This window comes from Panthera leo, chromosome F2 (genome assembly GCF_018350215.1).
Source record: "Panthera leo isolate Ple1 chromosome F2, P.leo_Ple1_pat1.1, whole genome shotgun sequence".
Lineage (NCBI taxonomy): Eukaryota > Metazoa > Chordata > Mammalia > Carnivora > Felidae > Panthera > Panthera leo.
The window spans coordinates 38,364,796-38,389,675 of NC_056695.1; the positions used below are offsets into that span (position 1 = coordinate 38,364,796).

General features: G+C 39.7%; 1 protein-coding gene across 3 annotated transcripts in view; it reads left to right on the plus strand.

The window, feature by feature from the left end:
* LRRC69 (leucine rich repeat containing 69) overlaps positions 1 to 24,880 on the plus strand; it is an 84,367-nt gene that overhangs the window by 17,154 nt on the left and 42,333 nt on the right. For 2 of the 3 annotated variants that reach the window (XM_042923527.1, XM_042923529.1), the window contains 3 exons: positions 987 to 1,059; positions 13,528 to 13,723; positions 16,433 to 16,504. In XM_042923527.1, coding sequence (XP_042779461.1) covers positions 987 to 1,059; positions 13,528 to 13,723; positions 16,433 to 16,504 — 341 coding nt within the window. The remainder of the gene's footprint in view (positions 1 to 986; positions 1,060 to 13,527; positions 13,724 to 16,432; positions 16,505 to 24,880) is intronic. The other variant, XM_042923528.1, reaches the window with a different exon arrangement.

Here is a 24,880-nt window from a genome sequence, read left to right on the forward strand (position 1 = left end):
CAACGAGCCGGCAAGGAGGACAAGTGCGAAGGCCCCCAGTCCGTCCATCTGGCCTTGAGCTCAGTGCAGAGAGGCTGGTGGCCGAGGAGGACGCAGCCCCCAGGAAATGCGACAGAGAATGCGTCAGCCTCTTCCGGCCCGGGGCGAAGAATATCCGGGAGTACTCCCGCCACGTGCTAGCGCACGTCGACTCCTCCCCGCTTCAAGGACACGCTGGCCCTGGAGCTCCGTGGGCACTTGTGCACACGGTACGCCCACTTCCGGTCCTCCTCACCGGGCAGGTTCACGGGCGCAGCCCCAAAGAGAGCGCCACCCTGGGCTGCCCCCCCGGCGGTCACGTGCAGCGGCGGGGCTGCGGGGGGGTGGGGGCGCAGAACCGGCCGGACGGGCGTGCGCATGTGCGGAGAGACTGAGGTACGCGTGCCTGCATGAATGCGCACACGTGCCTGCACAGTCGCCGGAGGTCTGGGAGGCCGCTCTGCGCACTGCCCGTGCGACTCGGGCACTCCAGCCCGGCCGCTGCAGGGGGAAATGGCCGCTGCCCATTTGACTGCTCTCCCCAAGTCTTGCTGATGGACGGGTGAGTGTGGCCTGTAAGGAGGAACCTTTGGAATGATTCATTCACTCAACAAGCATTTATAGGACAACCCTTGTGAGTTGAAACTAAAGCATAACCTTTATTTCTCCAAAGGATACAGGGGTGCTGTTTCTAAGGGGCATGCGCACCCCAATGTTTGTAGCAGTGCTATCAATAATAGCCAAAGTACGGGAAGAGCCCAGTTGCCCAGCAACAGATGAATGGATGAAGAAGATGTGATAAATTCCCCCTTTTTAGCTGAAGCTAGTTTAAGAGGGTATCTGTCACCAGGAATCCCAAGAGCCTTAGCCAAGGCAAGAAACCAGAAGGAAAACAACGGTATATTGAAAAGTGGCTGCAAGTTATTTTGTAAGAGATGGCTAACGTGATTAAAATGATTTTCTGACAGATGGCTTACAGAATTTGATTCTGCTTAATCTGAACAACAATGAGCTGGCATGGATTCCTCAAGAAATCAGCAGGTAATTTTGTTTATAGTGAGACTTGGTTAAACAGCCCTTCCCCAGCCCCACCGTGGTCATCTGTTGTGCCTCAGTGGCCTCAAGTCCTTGTGGGGTTTTAATTTTAAGCAGGTGATTAAAATTTTAAGCTAATTTTAAGCAGGTGATTCTTTGAACACTTGAGGGAAATGAGAAATAGCATAACTTGGTGGTCTTGGTGTAAGGGTGAGGGTTCGAAACATTAAAGTTCTAAAGTTGATTGTAATATTGATTTCCTAACTCTGGGGTTCTTGCAGTCTGCCCTGATATGGGACTGGGGACTTGAAATTTTACTTCATATAAATATTGGAAAACATTTTCAGCTTGATAGAAAAGGTAATAGAAAAGCAAGGTGTTGAAAATCAAGATAACCATTTTTATTAAAAAACCCCACATTTTATTATCATTAACAGCAACAAAATGCTGCACATCTTATCCTGCACATCTGCACAGATGGGCTGCCGTTACAGTGGCTTTCTGGAGCCAGCTGAGGGCCTTGTCCTTCTGCAGGCAAAATGCTCTCTTGGGCTTTTCCTCCGACAGATGGAGAAAAAAACCCTGCTTGAGTTTACTTGACTTTGGAGATTCTCTTTATTGCCTGTTGAATAGAAACAGATGTGTTACAACATAAGAGCATCCAGATTTTTGAAGGATACAAAACTATGAACAGTCTTTAACAAAGGGATTTTTGCAGCCCCTAAAGTCTATTCCAATTTACTTGTCTATACCTCTAGCCAATATATTATGCTTCCCAGAGAGATTTTCACAGAGAAAGTAATGTTTCTAGTCAGAGTAACTAGAAAAAAGTTTTAAGTGTTCTACTTTCTGAAGAAAAGGAACATAATGATGAAAATGCCAATAGCTGTCCTTTTGCTCCTTCATTTATTCAGCTTCTCAATGGATTTGTGTATCAATGATACAACGAAAAAAGGGAAGATCTGGTGGACTAGGTCATACCTTTGTGCAACTAGCCTTATGACTTTGGGCGAGTAATTTAACTGCACCTTAGCTTTCTTACCTCTAAAGGAAAAATTTTGAGCAGATGAACTTCAGAACCTTTGCAGCTATAATGTATTCTGATTTCACAATTCAGCTTAGCTCTGTTTGGAGTACTAAGTATCATATTCAAAGAACTATATAAATCTATAGCGATATGTTAGAAACTGCAATGAAATGAAAGCTTTTACTGAAGAAAGTAGGGTTACAAAATATATAGGTCGATGCTATTTTATAGATAATTCTGGATTGTCTGTATTCTGGCTGTGTCCTTTATGTAAACTGATTGGTCACCTCCTCAAGCAGTATTTCCATTTTCTGACCTTGGGAAAGTTTCTTAGCCTTCCCATGCCTTAGTGTCTGCAACTGAAACAGGAGAACAATAATAGTGCCTGTTCATAAGGTAGTCTTGACAGTTAAATATTCTAATTAACCAAAAATATTTAGAGTTGAGCCTGGGACGTAGTAAATTGCTCCGTGGATGCCAACTTTTATTATTATTGGTTGTTATTTTTATTTTCCCTTCTGTTCCTCCCATTCATTCCTTTTTAGACGGAAGATTGACTTAGTGGTGAATTTGGGAAAAGCATTGAGCATACATGGCTCAGCATCCTCTTTTTACTCTGCCATCAAGTAAGCAGCTGCCTTAGGAGGAAAGGCTGTGACTGGATGGGTGTGGCTAATTCAGTGGAGGGCTGGTAGGAAGTCTGAGAATGTTCATGGAAGCTCTATGCTGATGTGTGATTACCTTCGTTCTGAATCTCGTGTCTCATTTCTCAATTTGTTTAGAACCTGGGAGGGGGAACGTTCTGTTTGTTGGCTTACTTAAACTACAGAGTAATGGTTTATGGATTTGGAGTGGAACCTGGACAGGTTAGAGTTTTGCCCCCAAACAACTCTATATGGGCAGAGTGGCACAACCACAGATGGAAAACGAGAACGTGGGGCATCCTGGGAACAGAATGTCTCTGAAAGAAAGAGGGAGAAAGGAAGAGACGAAACCAGTAGGCTCAGTTCTTCCTCCAAACTCGCCAGTCAGTGAAATTATTCTTTGGCCCACTGGAGAGGAAGAGGGCAGGGAGAAGCTGCAAGTGTACCTCCTGTGGTTTTCTCTTGGAAGAGTAGGGAAGGTCTCCCTGCTCCTGGAAATGGCAACATGGCCATTCCTTGTTTTCTCTTCTGCTCTTTTTCAACCAATGAGTGACGACTAATTTACAGTAGCCTCTGAGCCCAGCTTAGTGCCTTGAAATAATGACAAAATGAAAAGCCAACTGCCATAATATTCAGAGTAGAATCAATTAAAATAGTGATTATAACAATGGTTAATGAAGAAAATTCCTTGTCCCTTTCTCCACAGGACCTACTCCACACATTTTCACTCTTTTAACACTAGGTCGTCCATTTTTGACTCTATATCCTCTCTGCAAATGACTTTGAACCTTATTTTACTGAGAAATTCGCACTCCCTTCATTCCTTTCTTTTCAGCCTCTTTACCTTGCCTTAAGTAGACCTTAAGACAAAGTCTACTTCTTGCCTTTTCTCCTCCCTCATGGTCTCTCCATAACCAGAGTTCTCTAAACTGCCATCTATTGCTTTTGTTTCCTACTTAACCCCTTGAAATTCTGTTTTTTCCCTCTTCGTTCTACTGAATATTATTTTCAAAGTTCATTAATGTCCTTTGGGCAATCAAGTCTAATGGCCTTTTCTCTCTGCTGAATACCACGTTACACAAAAATAGTGAGTGTTCCATTCAATGAGTTTGGACAAATGTATACACACCAGTAAGGTATCAGACATTTCCTTCAACCTACAAATTTCCTCTTACACGTCCAGTAAATTCTTACCTCTCATAAGCAACTACTATTCTGATTTCTACCTCTACAGATTAGTTTTACTTGTTCTGGAACTAAAGAAATGGAATCATACAGTATATATTCTTTTGTGCCTGTCTTTTGCTAAACATATGTTTTTTTTGAGATTCACCTTATTGTTGCATTTGTCAGCAGTTTGTTGTTTTTTGTTTATCCCCAGTAGCATTTCATTGCATGAATTATGCCACAAATTATTTTCTCCTGTTTATAGACATTTGGGTTATTTCCCATTTGGGGCTATAATGAATTAAGCTATTATAAATATTCTTGTGCAAGTCTTTTTGTGGACATATGTTTAATTTACTTTTCATTTCAATTCCTAGGAGTAGAGTTGTAAAGTTGTAGAGTAGGAGTGTAGGTGTATATGTTAATTTATAAAGAACTGCCAGTTGTTTTGCAAAGTGGTTGTACCATTTTACATCCCCAGCAGTTTTAAAAATGTTAACCATTGTAGTGGGTATGAAGTCACATCTTAGGGTATTTTTAGTTTGCATTTCCCTAATGTCTAATGACAGTTGAGCACCTTTTCATGTTCTCATTGCCCATTTATGTATCTTCTTTAGTGAAGTGCTTGTATCAAATGTTTTTAACATGTATAAAAATTATGTTTTTTTCTTTCTTAGAATCGACTTGTAAGAGTCCTTTAGGGGCGCCTGGGTGGCTCAGTGGGTTAAGTGTCCGGCTCAGGTAATGATCTCACTGTTAGTGAGTTGGAGGCCTGCCTAGGGCTGTGCACTGACAGTGCAGAACCTGCTTGGGATTGGCTGTCTCACCCTCTGTCTCTCTCCTCTCTCTGTCACTCCCCTTTGCACATGCATGCACTCTTTCTCTCAAAATAAATAAACAAACATTTAAAAACAGAGTTCTTTATGTATTCTGGATACAAGTATTTTCATAAGTGTATGTATTGCAGATATTTCTTCTATTATGTGGCTTGCCTTTTAATTTTCTTAACAGTACTTAGAGAAGAACTGAAATTTTTAACTTTGATAAAGGCCAATTTATAAATATTTTTATTTTCGGATTAGTGCTTTCTGTGGCCTTTTAAGGAAATATTTGCCTACCCCAAAGTTATCAAGATATTATCCTATACTTTCTTCTACAAGCTTTATAGTTTTAGTTTTTATATTTAGGTCTATGATTCATGTCAAATTAATGTTTGTGCATAGCGTGGGGTAATAGTCCAAGTTTCTTTTTTTCCCACATTATCCTATATTTTCTTCTACAAGCTTTATAGTTTTAGTTTTTATATTTAGGTCTATGATTCATCTCAAATTAATGTCTGGTGTGCTGTGGGGCAATAGTCAAAGTTGATTTTTTCCCCATATGTTTATCCAGTTGTTCTAGCACCATTTGTTGAAAGATTGCCTTTTGAGGGGAGTAGGGCACTGGAGAAGCCCACAAGCAGGGGAGGGGTACAGGGAGAGGATGGGAGAGAATCTTAAGCAGGCTCTACACCCAGCATGGAGCTGGTCTTGGGGCTGGATGTCACAAGCCTGAGATCATGTTATAAACTGAGAGAAATCTCAGTTATAAACTGAAAGAAACATTACTAAGAGTCAGTTACAGCTGACATATAGTATGAAATAAAATAAGAGAACCAGGCGACAGACACACAGAGTCATTTTTTTCTTAAAACTTTTTTATTTTTTTGGTTATTTATTTATTTTGAGAAAGAGAGAGAGCATGAGTGGGGGAGGTGCAGAGAGAGAGGGGGGGAGAGAGAATCCCAAGTAGGATCCACACTGTCAGTGCAGAGCCCAATGTGGGGCTCAATCTCACAACCCTGGGATTATGACCTGAGCCGAAATCAAGAGTTGGGTGCTTAACTGACTAAGACACCTAGGCTCCCCTTGACTTTGTCTTTTTTATAATAGGTTTGGCCACACTAGTTACTTTGAATATCCATATAAATTTTAAAATTGATTTTTCGGAAGGGCTAACCAACTGGGTTCCGGAAGATGGCGGCGTAGGAGGACGCGGGGCTCACAGCGCGTCCTGCCGATCACTTAGATTCCACCTACACCTGCCTAAAGAACCCAGAAAACCGCCAGAGGATTAGCAGAAGGGAGTCTCCGGAGTCAAGCGCAGACTAGAGGCCCACGGAAGAGGGTAGGAAGGGCGGCGAGGCGGTGCGCGCTCCACGGACTGACGGGAGGGAGCCGGGGCGGAGGGGCGGCTCGCCGGCCAAGCAGAGCCCCCGAGTCTGGCTGGCAAAAGCGGAGGGGCCGGACAGACGGTGTTCCCACAGCAAGCGCGACTTAGCGTCTGGGAGGTCATAAGTTAACAGCTCTGCTCGGAAAGCGGGAAGGCTGGAGGACAAAGGGAGGGAGAGCTGCTGAGCCCCCGGACGGCAGAGCTCAGCCTGGCGGGGAACAAAGGCGCCAGCGCCATCTCCCCCACCCATCCCCCAGCCAAAATCCCAAAGGGAACCAGTTCCTGCCAGGGAACTTGCTCGCTCCGCGCAAACGCCCAACTCTGTGCTTCTGCGGAGCCAAACCTCCGGCAGCGGATCTGACTCCCTCCCGCTGCCACGGGGCTCCTCCTGAAGTGGATCACCTAAGGAGAAGCGAGCTAAGCCTGCCCCTCCAGCCCCCGTGCACCTTGCCTACCCACCCCAGCTAATACGCCAGATCCCCAGCAACACAAGCCTGGCAGTGTGCAAGTAGCCCAGACGGGCCACGCCACCCCACAGTGAATCCCGCCCCTAGGAGAGGGGAAGAGAAGGCACACACCAGTCTGACTGTGGCCCCAGCAGTGGGCTGGGGGCAGACATCGGGTCGGACTGCGGCCCCGCCCACTAACTCCAGTTATACACCACAGCACAGGGGAAGTGCACTGCAGGTCCTCACCACGCCAGGGACTCTCCAAAATGACCAAACGGAAGAATTCCCCTCAGAAGAATCTCCAGGAAATAACAACAGCTAATGAACTGATCAAAAAGGATTTAAATAATATAACAGAAAGTGAATTTAGAATAATAGTCATAAAATTAATCGCTGGGCTTGAAAACAGTATACAGGACAGCAGAGAATCTCTTGCCACAAAGATCGAGGGACTAAGGAACAGTCACGAGGAGTTGAAAAACGCTTTAAACGAATTGCAAAACAAAATGGAATCCACGATGGCTCGGCTTGAAGAGGCAGAGGAGAGAATAGGTGAACTAGAAGATAAAGTTATGGAAAAAGAGGAAGCTGAGAGAAAGAGAGATAAAAAAATCCAGGAGTATGAGGGGAAAATTAGAGAACTAAGTGATACACTAAAAAAAAATAATATACGCATAATTGGTATCCCAGAGGAGGAAGAGAGAGGGAAGGGTGCTGAAGGGGTACTTGAACAAATTATAGCTGAGAACTTCCCTGAACTGGGGAAGGAAAAAGGCATTGAAATCCAAGAGGCACAGAGAACTCCCTTCAGACGTAACTTGAATCGATCTTCTGCACGACATATCATAGTGAAACTGGCAAAATACAAGGATAAAGAGAAAATTCTGAAAGCAGCAAGGGATAAACGTGCCCTCACATATAAAGGGAGACCTATAAGACTCGTGACTGATCTCTCCTTTGAAACTTGGCAGGCCAGAAAGGCTTGGCACGATATCTACAGTGTGCTAAACAGAAAAAATATGCAGCCGAGAATCCTTTATCCAGCAAGTCTGTCATTTAGAATAGAAGGAGAGATAAAGGTCTTCCCAAACAAACAAAAACTGAAGGAATTTGTCACCACGAAACCAGCCCTACAAGAGATCCTAAGGGGGATCCTGTGAGACAAAGTACCAGAGACATCACTACAAGCATAAAACATACAGACATCACAATGACTCTAAACCCATATCTTTCTATAATAACACTGAATGTAAATGGATTAAATGCGCCAACTAAAAGACATAGGGTATCAGAATGGATAAAAAAACAAGACCCATCTATTTGCTGTCTACAAGAGACTCATTTTAGATCTGAGGACACCTTTAGATTGAGAGTGAGGGGATGGAGAACTATTTATCATGCTCCTGGAAGCCAAAAGAAAGCTGGAGTAGCCATACTTATATCAGACAAACTAGACTTTAAATTAAAGGCTGTAACAAGAGACGAAGAAGGGCATTATATAATAATCACAGGGTCTATCCACCAGGAAGAGCTAACTATTATAAATGTCTATGCGCCAAATACCCGAGCCCCCAGATATATAAAACAATTACTCATAAACATAAGCAACCTTATTGATAAGAATGTGGTCATTGCAGGGGACTTTAACACCCCACTTACAGAAATGGATAGATCATCTAGACACACAGTCAATAAAGAAACAAGGGCCCTGAATGATACATTGGATCAGATGGACTTGACAGATATATTTAGAACTCTGCATCCCAAAGCAACAGAATATACTTTCTTCTCGAGTGCACATGGAACATTCTCCAAGATAGATCATATACTGGGTCACAAAACAGCCCTTCATAAGTTTACAAGAATTGAAATTATACCATGCATACTTTCAGACCACAATGCTATGAAGCTTGAAATCAACCACAGGAAAAAGTCTGGAAAACCTCCAAAAGCATGGAGGTTAAAGAACACCCTACTAACGAATGAGTGGGTCAACCAGGCAATTAGAGAAGAAATTAAAACATATATGGAAACAAACGAAAATGAAAATACAACAATCCAAACGCTTTGGGACGCAGCGAAGGCAGTCCTGAGAGGAAAATACATTGCAATCCAGGCCTATCTCAAGAAACAAGAAAAATCCCAAATACAAAATCTAACAGCACACCTAAAGGAAATAGAAGCAGAACAGCAAAGGCAGCCTAAACCCAGCAGAAGAAGAGAAATCATAAAGATCAGAGCAGAAATAAACAATATAGAATCTAAAAAAACTGTAGAGCAGATGAACGAAACCAAGAGTTGGTTTTTTGAAAAAATAAACAAAATTGACAAACCTCTAGCCAGGCTTCTCAAAAAGAAAAGGGAGATGACCCAAATAGATAAAATCATGAATGAAAATGGAATGATTACAACCAATCCCTCAGAGATACAAACAATTATCAGGGAATACTATGAAAAATTATATGCCAGCAAATTGGACAACCTGGAAGAAATGGACAAATTTCTAAACACCCACACTCTTCCAAAACTCAATCAGGAGGAAATAGAAAGCTTGAACAGACCCATAACCAGCGAAGAAATTGAATCGGTTATCAAAAATCTCCCAACAAATAAGAGTCCAGGACCAGATGGCTTCCCAGGGGAGTTCTACCAGACGTTTAAAGCAGAGATAATACCTATCCTTCTCAAGCTATTCCAAGAAATAGAAAGGGAAGGAAAACTTCCAGACTCATTCTATGAAGCCAGTATTACTTTGATTCCTAAACCAGACAGAGACCCAGTAAAAAAAGAGAACTACAGGCCAATATCCCTGATGAATATGGATGCAAAAATTCTTAATAAGATACTAGCAAATCGAATTCAACAGCATATAAAAAGAATTATTCACCATGATCAAGTGGGATTCATTCCTGGGATGCAGGGCTGGTTCAACATTCGCAAATCGATCAACGTGATACATCACATTAACAAAAAAAAAGAGAAGAACCATATGATCCTGTCAATCGATGCAGAAAAGGCCTTTGACAAAATCCAGCACCCTTTCTTAATAAAAACCCTTGAGAAAGTCGGGATAGAAGGAACATACTTAAAGATCATAAAGGCCATTTATGAAAAGCCCACAGCTAACATCATCCTCAACGGGGAAAAACTGAGAGCTTTTTCCCTGAGATCAGGAACACGACAGGGATGCCCACTGTCACCGCTGCTGTTCAATATAGTGCTGGAAGTTCTAGCATCAGCAATCAGACAACAAAAGGAAATCAAAGGCATCAAAATTGGCAAAGATGAAGTCAAGCTTTCGCTTTTTGCAGATGACATGATATTATACATGGAAAATCCGATAGACTCCACCAAAAGTCTGCTAGAACTGATACATGAATTCAGCAAAGTTGCAGGATACAAAATCAATGTGCAGAAATCAGTTGCATTCTTATACACTAACAATGAAGCAACAGAAAGACAAATGAAGAAACTGATCCCATTCACAATTGCACCAAGAAGCATGAAATACCTAGGAATAAATCTAACCAAAGATGTAAAAGATCTGTATGCTGAAAACTATAGAAAGCTTATGCAGGTAATTGAAGAAGATATAAAGAAATGGAAAGACATTCCCTGCTCATGGATTGGAAGAATAAATATTGTCAAAATGTCAATACTACCCAAAGCTATCTACACATTCAATGCAATCCCAATCAAAATTGCACCAGCATTCTTCTCGAAACTAGAACAAGCAATCCTAAAATTCATATGGAACCACAAAAGGCCCCGAATAGCCAAAGTAATTTTGAAGAAGAAGACCAAAGCAGGAGGCATCACAATCCCAGACTTTAGCCTCTACTACAAAGCTGTCATCATCAAGACAGCATGGTATTGGCATAAAAACAGACACATAGACCAATGGAATAGAATAGAAACCCCAGAACTAGACCCACAAACGTATGGCCAACTCATCTTTGACAAAGCAGGAAAGAACATCCAATGGAAAAAAGACAGTCTCTTTAACAAATGGTGCTGGGAGAACTGGACAGCAACATGCAGAAGGTTGAAACTAGACCACTTTCTCACACCATTCACAAAAATAAACTCAAAATGGATAAAGGACCTGAATGTGAGACAGGAAACCATCAAAACCTTAGAGGAGAAAGCAGGAAAAGACCTCTCTGACCTCAGCCGTAGCAATCTCTTACTCGGCACATCCCCAAAGGCAAGGGAATTAAAAGCAAAAGTGAATTCCTGGGACCTTATGAAGATAAAAAGCTTCTGCACAGCAAAGGAAACAACCAACAAAACTAAAAGGCAACCAATGGAATGGGAAAAGATATTTGCAAATGACACATCGGACAAAGGGCTAGTATCCAAAATCTATAAAGAGCTCATCAAACTCCACACCCGAAAAACAAATAACCCAGTGAAGAAATGGGCAGAAAACATGAATAGACACTTCTCTAAAGAAGACATCCGGATGGCCAACAGGCACATGAAAAGATGTTCAACGTCGCTCCTTATCAGGGAAATACAAATCAAAACCACACTCAGATACCACCTCACGCCAGTCAGAGTGGCCAAAATGAACAAATCAGGAGACTATAGATGCTGGAGAGGATGTGGAGAAACAGGAACCCTCTTGCACTGTTGGTGGGAATGCAAATTGGTGCAGCCGCTCTGGAAAGCAGTGTGGAGGTTCCTCAGAAAATTAAAAATAGACCTACCCTATGACCCAGCAATAGCACTGCTAGGAATTTATCCAAGGGATACAGGAGTACTGATGCATAGGGGCACCTGTACCCCAATGTTTATAGCGGCACTCTCAACAATAGCCAAATTATGGAAAGAGCCTAAATGTCCATCAACTGATGAATGGATAAAGAAATTGTGGTTTATATACACAATGGAATACTACGTGGCAAAGAGAAAAAATGAAATATGGCCTTTTGTAGCAACATGGATGGAACTGGAGAGTGTGATGCTAAGTGAAATAAGCCATACAGAGAAAGACAGATACCATATGGTTTCACTCTTATGTGGATCCTGAGAAACATAACAGAAACCCATGGGGGAGGGGAAGGAAAAAAAAAAAAAAGAGGTTAGAGTGGGAGAGAGCCAAAGCATTAGAGACTGTTAAAAACTGAGAACAAACTGAGGGTTGATGGGGGGTGGGAGGGAGGGCAGGGTGGGAGGGAGGGCAGGGTGGGTGATGGGTATTGAGGAGGGCACCTTTTGGGATGAGCACTGGGTGTTGTATGGAAACCAATTTGACAGTAAATTTCATATATTGAAAAATAAAATAAAAAAAAAAAATAAAATAAAATTGATTTTTCAATTTTTACACAAAGAGACTGTTAAGATTTTTATTTGGGCTGAGTTGAACTGTAGATCAATTTGGGGAGAATTGGCATCTTAGCAATATTGTTTCTTTTTATATATGAATAAGACATATCTATACTTTTATTTAGAGCTCTCTTAAATTTTCTGTCATGATTTACAGTTAGTTGTTGGTGTAGAAGTCTCTCATATCCTTTGTTAAATGTATTCCTAACTATAGGTGTTTTTATGTTACTGTAAATGGAGTTTTCAGACCTATTATTTTCCAATTGTTTGTGGCTACAGTATAGAAATCCAATAGATTTTTCAATAGTGACTTTGTAGTCTATGACCCTGCTTTTGGTTCTAGTAGGTTTGTTTGTATTTCCTCTCTTGAACATTAAAAAAAAAAATTAATGTTTATTTATATTTGAGAAAGATAGTGCACAAGCAGGGGAGGGGCAGAGAGAGAGACGGAGACAGAATATGAAGCAGGCTCCAAGCTCTGAGCTGTCAGCACAGAGCCTGATGCGGGGCTCGAACCCACGAACCGGGAGATCTGACCTGAGCCAAAGTTGGATGCTTAACTGTCTGAGCCACCCAGGCGCCCCATATTTTCCTTATTTGTAAATTAAGGGTAATAATTCCAACCTTAGGGTTGTACTGATGATTAAATTTAATGCATAGGTGCATAGTTGGTGCTCAACATTACTAATGTCTTTCTCCTTTATTCAAAATATTAGTATTTTCTCAGCTTATTGTGCCCACCATTGCCCCGATTTTACAAGTTCTGTTATTCAAAGCCAAATTCAAAATGTTTGTTCTTCCAAAATGCTTGTGATAGACATCATGCTCCATATCTGCAATTAGAAACTCAAATTTCCTTAATCTCTTTCCCCAGGTCTGATGGCATTTCCTATCTTCATATTATGGCTCCATCTGATATCTCCTTCTAGACCCTGACATATATAAGGGCAGAATGTGTGGCTGATTCATCTTTGCATCTTTCATAGCATCTAAGAGTGCTTATATCTGTTTGGTGCAAGACATTTAATCTGTACCTATATCTCTATCTCTGCCTCTATCCATTTACATCTACGTATGTATGTATATGTATATTTGTGCATATGTATGTCTTCCTTTGTCCTCTGGCTTCCTCTTCAATATAGCCAATGTATACATACAAAGAGTGAAAATAGAGTTTCTTCTTTTTTAAATCTACGTTTTGATTTTATAAAATACTTTTAACATAAGGGATGCCTGGGTGGCTCTGTGAGTTAAGTGTCAGACTTCAGCTCAGGTCATGATGTCACCGTTCATGAGTTTGAGCCCTGCATCAGTCTCTCTGCTGTCAGTGCAGAGCCTGCTTCAGATCCTGTGTCCCTTCCCCCCACCCCTACCCCCCCCCCCGTTTCTCCCCTGCTTGTGCTCTCTCAAAAATAAACATAAAAAAATACTTTTAACATAAGTTATCCAATTAAAAATACCTTTAAAAGTTAAATTATAGAAAAGATTTTTTATGCTCAAAGTATTTGTAATAGTTGTGAACCTGTGACTAAAGTAAGGCTCAGGTGAGCTACAAAAGAATGAATTGACACATGACTTCTGATAAGTGGTATGCTCAATGGACTTTCTTATTTTCATGAATATCATTCATATCCTTTTTTTTTAGATTAAAAAACCTTAAATATTTGAGTATAAATCATAACCAGCTAGCCAGCATTCCTAAAGAACTTTGTTTTCTTAAGAATCTTTTTGAACTTCACCTTAACTACAATCAGCTCATTTGCATACCTGAAGAGATTAAGTTCTTGAAGGAGCTCCAGAAGCTTCTTCTGGTCAGGAACAATATTGAAGTTCTGCCAAAGGTAAGCAAAACGTGGAACCAAATTTTCATGGGTAAGAACTCATTGCCACATGATGGGGAGTGGCTATGGAATAGATTTGGACATCTCAATACAAGCCATCATTTGCTTTCCCTCCAATTAGACATAGTTAGTTCCCAAAGACCTATGACATAGGAGGGTAATAACTTGGATTATTCTACATAGTAGGGGTGCCAAATTTAATAAATAGGGATGCAGGATGCTCACTTAAATTTGAATTTCAGATAAAGAATGAATAATTTTTTAGTATAAATATGTTCCAAATATTGCATGGGACGTACTTATACTAAACAAAATTGTTCTCTGAAATTTCTATTTAAGTGAACCTTTTGTGATTTATCGGGCAACCCTGTGTATGGCATAATATGTAAGTATACTTTAGGTTTGGAATATGTGCTGTCTTCCATTTTTCCTACACAGCTACTCTTCATCCTCTTCCAAACTGTTCTGTGCCTGGGAGACTGACCTCATGGGCATCAGTAAGCTTCTTTGTCCTCTGACTTCCTCTTGGATGTGGCCAATGATAGCCACTAGTAGGATGTGAAAGGGAGGAGGAGAGTGTGTACCAGATGGTATTCCCCTGGTACCCTCCCTGATAGGATGTTGTAAGTTGCTTGCACACTTTTCTGGAAGACCGTAGTTAGTAACTATAAGGTGATACTCATATGGACCATTACTACCTCCCTTGGCTCTTCAGGCCTGTGGCAGTAAAGAACTCCCTGCTGTTTGGGGAAACTTTGTCAGAACCTTGCCAAACTTTTATACATGGTGGTTTTATTAAACTCTCCTCAAATTTCCCATTTTGAGAGTACTGTTTCTTGCTGGGAACCTGTCAATGGGTTTACTTTCCTTCCTTATGCAAATTAAAGTTAATTTGATAGGAGGGAATGCATGTCATACAGTAAATTGAGGAATACAAAAGGTAGATCCATTCCTACTGTTTCATTTTTCTCTCAAGAGGATAATATTCCCTTTAAAAATTCTGTGCACACTGTAACGTGATAAATATAGCAAGGTATATGGGGCACCTGGGTGGCTTAGTCGGTTAAGTGTCCAACTTCAGCTCAGGTCATGGTCTCACAGTTTGTGAGTTCGAGCCCTGCATTGGGCTCTGTGTTGATATCGTGGAGCCTGGAGCCTGCTTCGGATTCCATGTCTCCCTCTCTCGCTGCCCCTCCCCTGCCCATACTGTGTCTCTCTCTCTCTCTCTCTCAAATGTAAACATTAAAAAATTTTTAAAAAATATAGCAAGGTGTAGGCTTTAAATAGGTATATTTCAAAAATGTTATTCTTGGGGTGCCTGGGTGGCTCAGTTGGTTAAGTGTGCAACTCTTGGTTTCAGCTTCGGTCATGATCTTGTGGTTTCATGAGTTCAAGCCCCTTGTCGGGTTCTGTGCTGAGAGCACAGGGCCTGCTTGAGATTCTCTCCCCCTCTCTCTGTCCTTCCTCGACTCATGCTGTCTATCTCAAAATGAATAAATAAACTTTAAAAAATTAAATTTTTTCTTAAGTTCCTTAAAAATCCTAATTTTTGTAATTAAGAATATTTCCTGAAATTACAAAGTAAATCTGTTAGAAGTGTAACTCCTTTATTTGAGGGAAAAATAATAACAGTAGTAACAGGATCATGGTCATGAAGTATTATATTATTAGTGTTCATAACTCTGGTATGTTGCTCTTCTTATTTACCCACTCTAAAATAAGGAACAGAGAGGTTAGACGACTTAAACACACTTTACAAAGGTCAGAGAAAGGGCTCAAATCCATGTCTGTCTGACTTAAAAGTCTGGACTTCCCATCAATACTCCTACTACAATTATTTTTTTAATCCCGAGGAGTTTGGACTCTAAAAATTTAAATCCTAGTAAGTCCTGTCCTAAGTTATTATGTAAAGACTGCCTATGATTATTTATGTTTTTGTACATTTAATCTGATTCAGTCTATCATTGTGCTTTTTGGTCTGCATTATACGTAAGGTATTCTAGAAAATACTAGTTTGTTTTGGTAGTGAGCAAATTATGAATCATTTTCTGGTACATTATAAATTATGTGTGTGTCTGCACATGTGTGTGAATGTATATGCCTATTCAGTCACATTGGACATGTAGATAGAGACACTAATAAGTTTAATTTTTTTTGTATAAGGAAAGGATTGAGTGAGCACAGAGCTAAGCCAAAGGTAGATGTGAAATAAATGCCTTTGGAATTGTCGATAGACCTTTTGCATCTGTTTTTCTGTTTCTCTAAGGTTCTATTTTAGTTTTAGTATGTTTACTGAGTTCTCTCACTATAAGGCCTTTCAGTAAGCACTTACTGATTAGTAACTTATTTAATCCATTCAATAACCATATCAAAGTAAGGGCTTCCATTACCATTTTCATTTTACAAATGGAGAAAATGAAGTACAAAGAGATTGAGAAATTTGTCTGTAGTTACATAGTGTTGGAGATCTGAGCCTACAAATAGTCTAACTCTTGGCCACCATGTTATGTTGCCCTGGAGTGGTCAGAGGTAATGGAGACCTTAGAGAATCTGGGACCCCAGGACATAGTAACTCCTCAGGGAGGATGTACTGAAGAACCGATCAGGTAATTAGGAAAGATGGTCAGTCCTATCAAGTTTGAACTTAGAAGAAATATTTATGATTCTACATATTAGATTTTTAAAAATCTCTCTTGTTTTCTGACACAGGGAATTTGTCGTCTTAAAAACCTAAGAATCCTAGACATAGCTGGAAATATTATTCAGACATTTCCATCAGGAGTAAGTAGAGCCTACTTCTATTATAACTAGAACATGACTTCACTTATGCTATTGAGATTAGAGAAATATGCATAGTCTTAAAACCTGTAGTAACTGGAACCTTGGATTATACAAATGACTCAAAGATTTGCTTCGTTCTAGAATTTCAAAACCTGTTCTCTCCCATTCCTTCCTGTGTTTTCTCTGCCTAATGAAACTGTTTGAACTAAGTGAACTCTGATTGCTATCATAAATATTTTAATATATTAGTTACGGTTAAGTGTTTTTTGTTATTATATACAGCTTTTAGTCACCTCAGACTTTTAGAAAATATGACTTTTCAAACCATAAATTGTTATCCTTTGTAATTTATCCAAGGTGACACTTTTGTTAGTTGTTTTTGAGCCATAAACAATGAAAAAATATTTTTTTCCCATTTATAAATGAATTTTGACTTTACCGTATTTCAAAGAACTGAGAAACAGTTGGTCTTGACAGGTTTTGAATTTGGGGAAAGAAATGGCAGTTTTTGATATCACATTTCATATCTGAGCAAGTATAATTCCACATGCAAGGTAATAATTAGAAGCCCATCAATCCACAAGGTGTACAATAAATAGTTTTTGATCTATTAAATCTTTTTTCTGATCAAGTCCAAATTGAAATTTCAATGCTTTTTACCCTTAGAGAAATTGTTTGTACCGAAGGTGACTCAAATATGAAAAATAAGTATAAAGTCTATTTTAGAAAAAATGTAGTTATTGTTGTGTTAAAATATACATAACACAAAATTGATCATTTTAACCATTTTTAAGTATTTAGTTCTATGGCACTAGATGTACTCAAAATGTTGTACAACCATCATCATCTATCTCCAGAAGTGTTTTATCATCTCCAACTAAAACCTTGTTTCCCTTAAACACTACCGTCCCAGATAGCTGCCATTTTCTGTGTCTACACATTTGACAACTCTGGCCACCTCCTTGAAGAACAATATACATCATACAAACATACCATAATTTGTCTTCTTGTGACCATATTTCACTTTTAACATGTCTTCACGGTTCATCTATGTTATAGCCTTTGTCAGAATTTCCTTCCTTTTTTAGGGCTGAATAATATTCCATTGGATGTATTCATCACATTTTGTTTATTCATTCATCTGAAGCACTTGGGTTGCTTCACCTTTTGGCTTTTGAGACTAATGCTGCTATGATCCTGAACATACAAATATCTGTTTGATTTTCTGTTTTCATTTCTTTTGGGTATATACCTAGAAGTGGGATTGCTGAATCGTATGGTAATTGCACATTTACTTCTTTTTTTTTTTTTTAAGTTTTTATTTAAATTCTGGTTAGTTAACAGTGTAACATTAATTCCAGGTGTACAGTATAGTGATTTAATACCTCCATACAAGACCTGATGCTCATCATAACAGGTGCACTCCTTAGGAATTGCCAAGCTGTCTTTCAAAAATACACAGTTTCGAATGTTTAATAATAATTGGATGTTGTTAATATTGACCTGGTAAAGGCTACCAAGTTTTTATCATCTTACAAGTCTTAGTTCAACTCTGTCTCTGCCCTGTGATGCCTTCCCTGTTTCCCAAAGCACCATTATAGTTTGTACCACTAGTAGAATAATTCTTTTCAAGTCTGTCTTGAAAAGCTACCATTAGGCTGTAAGCTAATTAAATTGCTGAGTATTTTAGTTCCTTGAAACAAATATTTTTAATATTTTAATTTTTATAATTTTAATATTTAATATTTTAAATATTTTTAAACTAAAAAAAATCTTTTAAGCAAAAATTTTTCTGTAACTCCTCTCTCCCTTAAGAGCACAGTTATTTTTCATTTATTTGAAGAAAAAGTTGACCTGATAAAACTGAGATAAAGTTTTAATGATCATCACCAGGGGGCATCACGACATTTGTCTTTGATATGAAGTTTGTAACAAAATATCGTCTATAAAACATTTGCAGACCTAACAGAAAACTTCACATTTCTGTAACACTCTTAAATTTTTTTTTTCAACGTTTTTTATTTATTTTTGGGACAGAGAGAGACAGAGCATGAATGGGGGAGGGGCAGAGAGAGAGGGAGACACAGAATCGGAAGCAGGCTCCAGGCTCCGAGCCGTCAGCCCAGAGCCTGACGCGGGGCTCGAACTCACGGACCGCGAGATCGTGACCTGGCTGAAGTGGGACGCTTAACCGACTGCGCCACCCAGGCGCCCCTTTTTTTTTTTTTTTTTAAATTTTTTTTTTCAACGTTTTTTATTTATTTTTGGGACAGAGATGTAACACTCTTGATCAGAACCCTCCATTAGCAATCTAAACTCCCTGAACTATCATAACTGTACTTTTCAGATTGAGAAGTGATGCTAAAAGTTGTATTTCTTTTTTTTATTTCTTTTTATTTTTTTAAATTTTATTTTTTATTTTTTAAAATTTACATCCAAATTAGTTAGCATTAGTGCAACAGTGATTTCAGGAGTAGATTCCTTAGTGCCCCTTACCCATTTAGCCCATTCCCCCTCCCACAACCCCTCCAGTAACCCTCAGTTTGTTCTCCATATTTATGAGTCTCTTCTGTTTTGTCCCCCTCCCTGTTTTTATATTATTTTTGCTTCACTTCCCTTATGTTCATCTGTTTTGTCTCTTAAAGTCCTCATATGAGTGAAGTCATATGATTTTTGTCTTTCTCTGACTAATTTCACTTAGCATAATACCCTCCAGTTCCATCCACGTAGTTGCAAATGGCAAGATTTCATTCTTTTTGATTGCTGAGTAAGACTCCATTGTCTGTATATACCACATCTTCTTTATCCATTCATCCATCAATGGACATTTGGGCTCTTTCCATACTTTGGCTTTTGTTGATAGTGCTGCTATAAAAATGGGGGTGCATGTGTCCCTTCAAAACAGCACATCTGTATCCCTTGGATAAATGCCTAGTAGTGCAATTTCTGGGTCGTAGGGTAGTTCTATTTTTAGTTTTTTGAGGAACCTCCATACTGTTTTCCAGAGTGGCTGCACCAGTTTGCATTCCCAAAAAGTTATATTTCTAAAGCAGTTCTTTGCAGTTATTAGTAATTTGCAGATTTGCAAAGCAATTTTGCATGTTATCAAATACTTGTAACAATTTGATATTGAATAGCCCATTGAAGAAGACAGATCTGGTATTATTATTCCTGTTCAGCGCTCTGGAGAATTAACTTGGCTTCAGCAGTTGCCCTTAGACTTGAGAGGGCATCAGAGTCCCTGGGTGATTTGTGAAAAGGCAGAGGGCTGGGCCACACTTGGAGAGTTTCTGATTCAGTAGGTTGGGGAGCCCAAGAATTTGCATTCCTGGTAAGTTCTCAGGTGATATTGATGCAAGTCTGGGGACCACACCTGGAGCACCACTGACCTGAAGTATAGAGCAGTGAGAGAGTTTGAACTTGCACTCCGGATTTTCAGCTGCAAGCCCAGGGCTCTTCCCATAATAGAATGCTGCCTCTGAGAAAAAAAGAAATGCTGAGGAATAAATTCTTTGTCTCAGGAGTGACAGGCAGGGCCGTCTCTGTTATGCTACACAAATAAATGAGACATTTCTTTCATCTCACTGGGAGTTTGAGTTCTGAGAGTTTCCCTGTGCCCTCCATGAAAATGATACTCAAGGAACATGCCTTGAACAATACAATTCTTGTATATTCTGGAAGACACAAGGAATGCCTGTAAAGTTGGAAGCTGAGGTTTTTATGTTACTTACTCCTCTTCAGCCACCCCGTGGATGTATTTGGAGCATGTGTGCTGTTGACGTAACTTCCTAAACGGTTATTCATCAGCCAATCTACACATCAAAGAGATTTTTAGAATGTGACTTTAAACACTAAATTTTATTTTTGGAGAAAGTTTGGTCAAACCATCATCATGTAACTTTTAATTGTTTCTGAGGTTTGTCTTTATAAAGTTGCCCATTTACATCAGGTGGTTGTATTTGGAAGTGAGGCTCAGGTCTAGCTACAATATTTACAAGGACACATATAAATATGAAACTTACGGGAAGGTGCTTTGCTGAGCATAGACATTGAACAAATATGCTTTAAAAGATGTAAACCATAGCCAATGCTACATTTTCCACAGTTGCTGATTGCTTTCAGTTTCAAATTCATCATATTAGCATTCATTTGAAGCTGTGGCCTCCATAAACAGATTCTGTGTTGGAGTTAAGAATCTTGAGTATTTGTATATCCCTAAAGTCTGTAGACATATAGTGTTTTTATAAGAAAAAAATACAAGGAGAAAGAGCTTCATGAAGCGGTGTTGTCATGAGAAAAATATGCTTGGACTATTTATGGGATGGATAATAGTTATAGCACCTATTCCATTTTATCAGTGCCCCCCTTTTTTCCTTGAAGAATTCTTCGGTCGTCATAAATCATATTTGAGAACAGTGCTAACACTTTCCCCTTTCACAGTATGAGAAACATAGGAGGGAAAAAAAATGTAAGTAACTTTCCCAGAAACACAAATCATTTGAATGGCAAAGGGACTATTCAAATCCACTGTTCCCAAACAAAAATTAAATATGCCCAAGTTAGTAATTTATCAGTTGTGTGACCTTGAGCACATAACTCAATCACTTAGTGTTACGTTTTTTTTCCCCTATGGAAGTTGGGCATATTAATAACGCTTACAACATTGTTGGGAAAGGGGTGACACAGCACTTGGTGTTCAGCAAATATAGAATGAGTGAATGATTAAATGAGATAATACATATAAATCTTTTACTAGCGCTTGGCACATGATAGATAGCAAATGTTATTTTCTTTTTATTTTAAAGTTGGGTCTGAGCTACATGCCACTGAATCCATCCCAGATATAGGGACATTTTTGCAAGCCTTTGTTTTATTTATTTATTTATTATTTTTAAAATTTTTTAATGTTTATTTATTTTTGAGAGAGAGAACAGGCACACATGCAAGTGGGGGAGGGACAGGGAGAGAGGGAGACACAGAATCTGAAGCAGGCTCCAGGCTCTGAGCTGTCGGCACAGAGCCTGACATGGGACTCAAACTCCTGAACCGTGAGATCATGACCTGAGCCGGGTCAGACGCTTAACCGACTGAGCAGCCCAGGTGCCCCTACATGCTTTTAAAGTCCTGAGAGCACCTGATGATTTTAACTATTTCAGATAGCAGGGTAATGGTTGATCTGTATGTGTGGGTATACTAGGGGGATACAGGTTTATTAGCAGTTTACTGTGCTTCCTGTTCTCCGTGTGTTCTTTACCTGAATAGCTGTTCCAAGTTATTTTCCTCTGTAGACCCATTTACAGTCTTCTGACCTACCTTGTTGAAGCAGTAAAACATAACCAACAGATGATTTCCCTGAAGATGGTCCTTCTTTCCCTCGATCTTCACTTGTGATTCTGTTTATTTCTGTCTCATCCTTTCACCCTATCTCTTGGCTCACTTGCTTTCTGATTGTCACACCGGATTACGCTGAAAATAGGACCCCTCATCACTGAACTCCCTTTTTCTAAGACCCTTTTCTCAAATTGTTGTCTATTACTTATCCTGAGGTCTTTTCTTTCCTCAAATACTTTCAGTTTAAAATGGTATCTCTAGAGGTGCCTGGGTGGCTCAGTCAGGTAGGCATCTCTTGATTTCAGCTCAGGTCATGATCTCCCAGTCCCCAGATCGAGTTCTTGCATCAGGCTCCACCCTGAGTGTGGAGCCTGCTTGGGTTCTCTCTCTCTCTCTCTCTCTCTCTGCCAGCTCTCTTTGTCTCTCTCAAAAACAGAAAAACAACAAAACAAAACAAAAAAACCTTTCTCTACGTATAGCCAATGCTGATTGATTTTGATCCATGCCAGTCTAAGCATGTCTTGCTGTAGTGTTCTTGATTCCAGACACTTGCCTTACGTCTAACATGGCACAGATCCTGGCTTAGTGTCATTTCAGCCTCATATTTGTCTAACCCATAAAGCCTAAATATTTCACAAATGCTTCCACTGTCTTTTGTTTTACTTTTCTGTGGTTAATTCAATATCAAGTGAAGAAAGCCATGTTATTTTTTTTAAAGATATTTTTTAATGGTTATTTTTATTTTTGAGAGACACAAAGCATGAAGGGGGAGGGACAGAGAAAGAGGAAGACACAGAATCCGAAGCAGGCTCTAGGCTCTGAGTTGTCAGCACAGAGCCCAGCACGGGGCTCGAACTCACAGACTGTGAGATCATGACCTGAGCTAAAGTCGAACACTCAACGGACTGAGTCATCCAGGCTCCCCGAAAGCCATGTTATTGTTGAATGACTTTCATCGTTTATAAATAAGATCACCTGCCTTCAGGAGAATGATTTCTGTATATGAGCAGTTGCATACACATATGTGCGCTACACATAGAGAGGCCATTTAGCTTTGGATAAAGAGAAATATTTCTGTGAAACTGACCGAACATGTGGAGAACGGTTATATAAAATTTCAAAATGTCCATGATCAAAAGTGTCCTTGAGTGGTCAAAAGTGCGGTGCAATCGTGGGAAAGGAGATGCTTGGGAAAATGAAGTTGTGATGTTTCCTTAAATCAAAACTTCTATCCAAACTTTTGAAACTCTCTTGCAAGATGATTAGAAAGCAGCCTAAAAGTTTAAAACTGATAATCAGGGAAATATCCATGAAGCTGTGTTCAAGGACACTTCCAAATGTCTCCACCATCTAGTGTTTTGGTTTGAGGTATTCACTTTGTTCAATAGCCCATGAGAAATTTCAATCGTCTACCTCATCCTCTTTGCTTTTCTGCCTCTTGAACAGCAACATTAGAGACCTGCTTTGTTCTTGTTGCCGTATCTGTAGTTTATTTTCTGTCTCTGTTGAATATTAAGGAAAGGTCTACCGTATCCTTGAAGCTCATTAAATCCTCTCTAAAATTTGACCTTAATTTGAAAATAGTATATTTTCTTTGGTTGTTGGTGCTGCCTGCAGTGGCTCAGTTTATTAGGAGATATACATTTAAAACAACATTCAGTGACCTTTAAAAAAATGGGATATGGGCCAACGCTTGCCTAATGAAAACCCCTTGTGGCCTCTGTGGTTTTATGTAAGTGATGTAAGCTTAGCTAATAGAGAATTAGTGAGTTCCAAAACTTGACTAAATGCCTTGCCTGTCACTACTTTTATGAGAATGAGATCATGTTTTCTGCTCTTTCTTATATGGGGGAAGGCAAAAAGGAGGGTGTCGAATTATATGGGATTCTTCTTTCACCATTCTAATTCTAAAATTTCATGAGATAGACTTTTTGAAATGAAAAGCTTAGAGAAAATTCATAAAATATTGCCCTGGAAGCAGTGAGGGTTTTGTGAAAACTCTGGTTCAAAAATCGAGGGCTCAATTAAGTTATAGGTATAACTGATATTCCCTGCTTAGCTAAAGTAAATAACCTGAGTTCTGCCTTTTTACTTCTGTACGTGCGCGTATCAGAATTCAAGACGGGCTGGCCTTGGATTCCTGTAAGTGCCACAGAGTACCCTGTTCCACATGGTGGGGGTGGTTGGTGGACAAGGTTTAACTCTCATTTGTTACTCTTGGAAATTTTCTTGTTCTACCCCTGTAGCTAAAGACACTGAGGAGACAAAAGGGATGCTGTTTAACTTCGAAATGGAGATCCCCAAATTTAAGTAACACCCACCTCATGTGTTGAGAGAAAGGGAGCATAGGGTTATTTGCTCATAGAGTCAGAGTGAGAGGTACTATTTTTTTGCCTTGTGATAAAAGCTGATTTTAAATGATTTCAAAATGAGGGCCAGTACTTTTCAAGGGTAGTAAAAAATGAGAAAAATTTTAAAGAGAGACTTTGATTGACATTCAGTAATGCAGCTTATTTAAGCATTGATTTTTATTTAGATGATGACTTTTTTTCCACCCCCTATCACCACTCCCAAATGTAAGCTCTTTGAAAGCAGGGATTGTTGTGTCTTTTCAATGATGTATTCCCAACACCTAGAACAGTGCCTCTAATGCAAACTAGGCACCCAGTAGATACTTGCTAAATGGACAGATGGTGGATAGGAGGATGGATTGGGTGGATATGGACTTTACCTAACAAACATTACCTGCTTTGTGTTGCCCGAAAAATCAAAACTGTGTGAGAATGAGTAACCAAAAAGTTGCGCTAAGGCAGTAATTTTCAACCAGAGAAGATTTTGCCCTTTGGGGACTTTTGGCAATATCTGGAGGTGTTTTTGGTTGTCACCACTGAGGAATTGTGGTGGTACGATTAGCTAGCATCTAGTAGGTAGAGGCCAGAGATCCTGCTAAACATTCTGTCAAGTACGGGGCAGTCTCCTGTAACAAAGTACTGTCTGGTCTAAAATGTTGGTGTCTTGGTTTGGAAACCCTGGTTTTAAGGATTT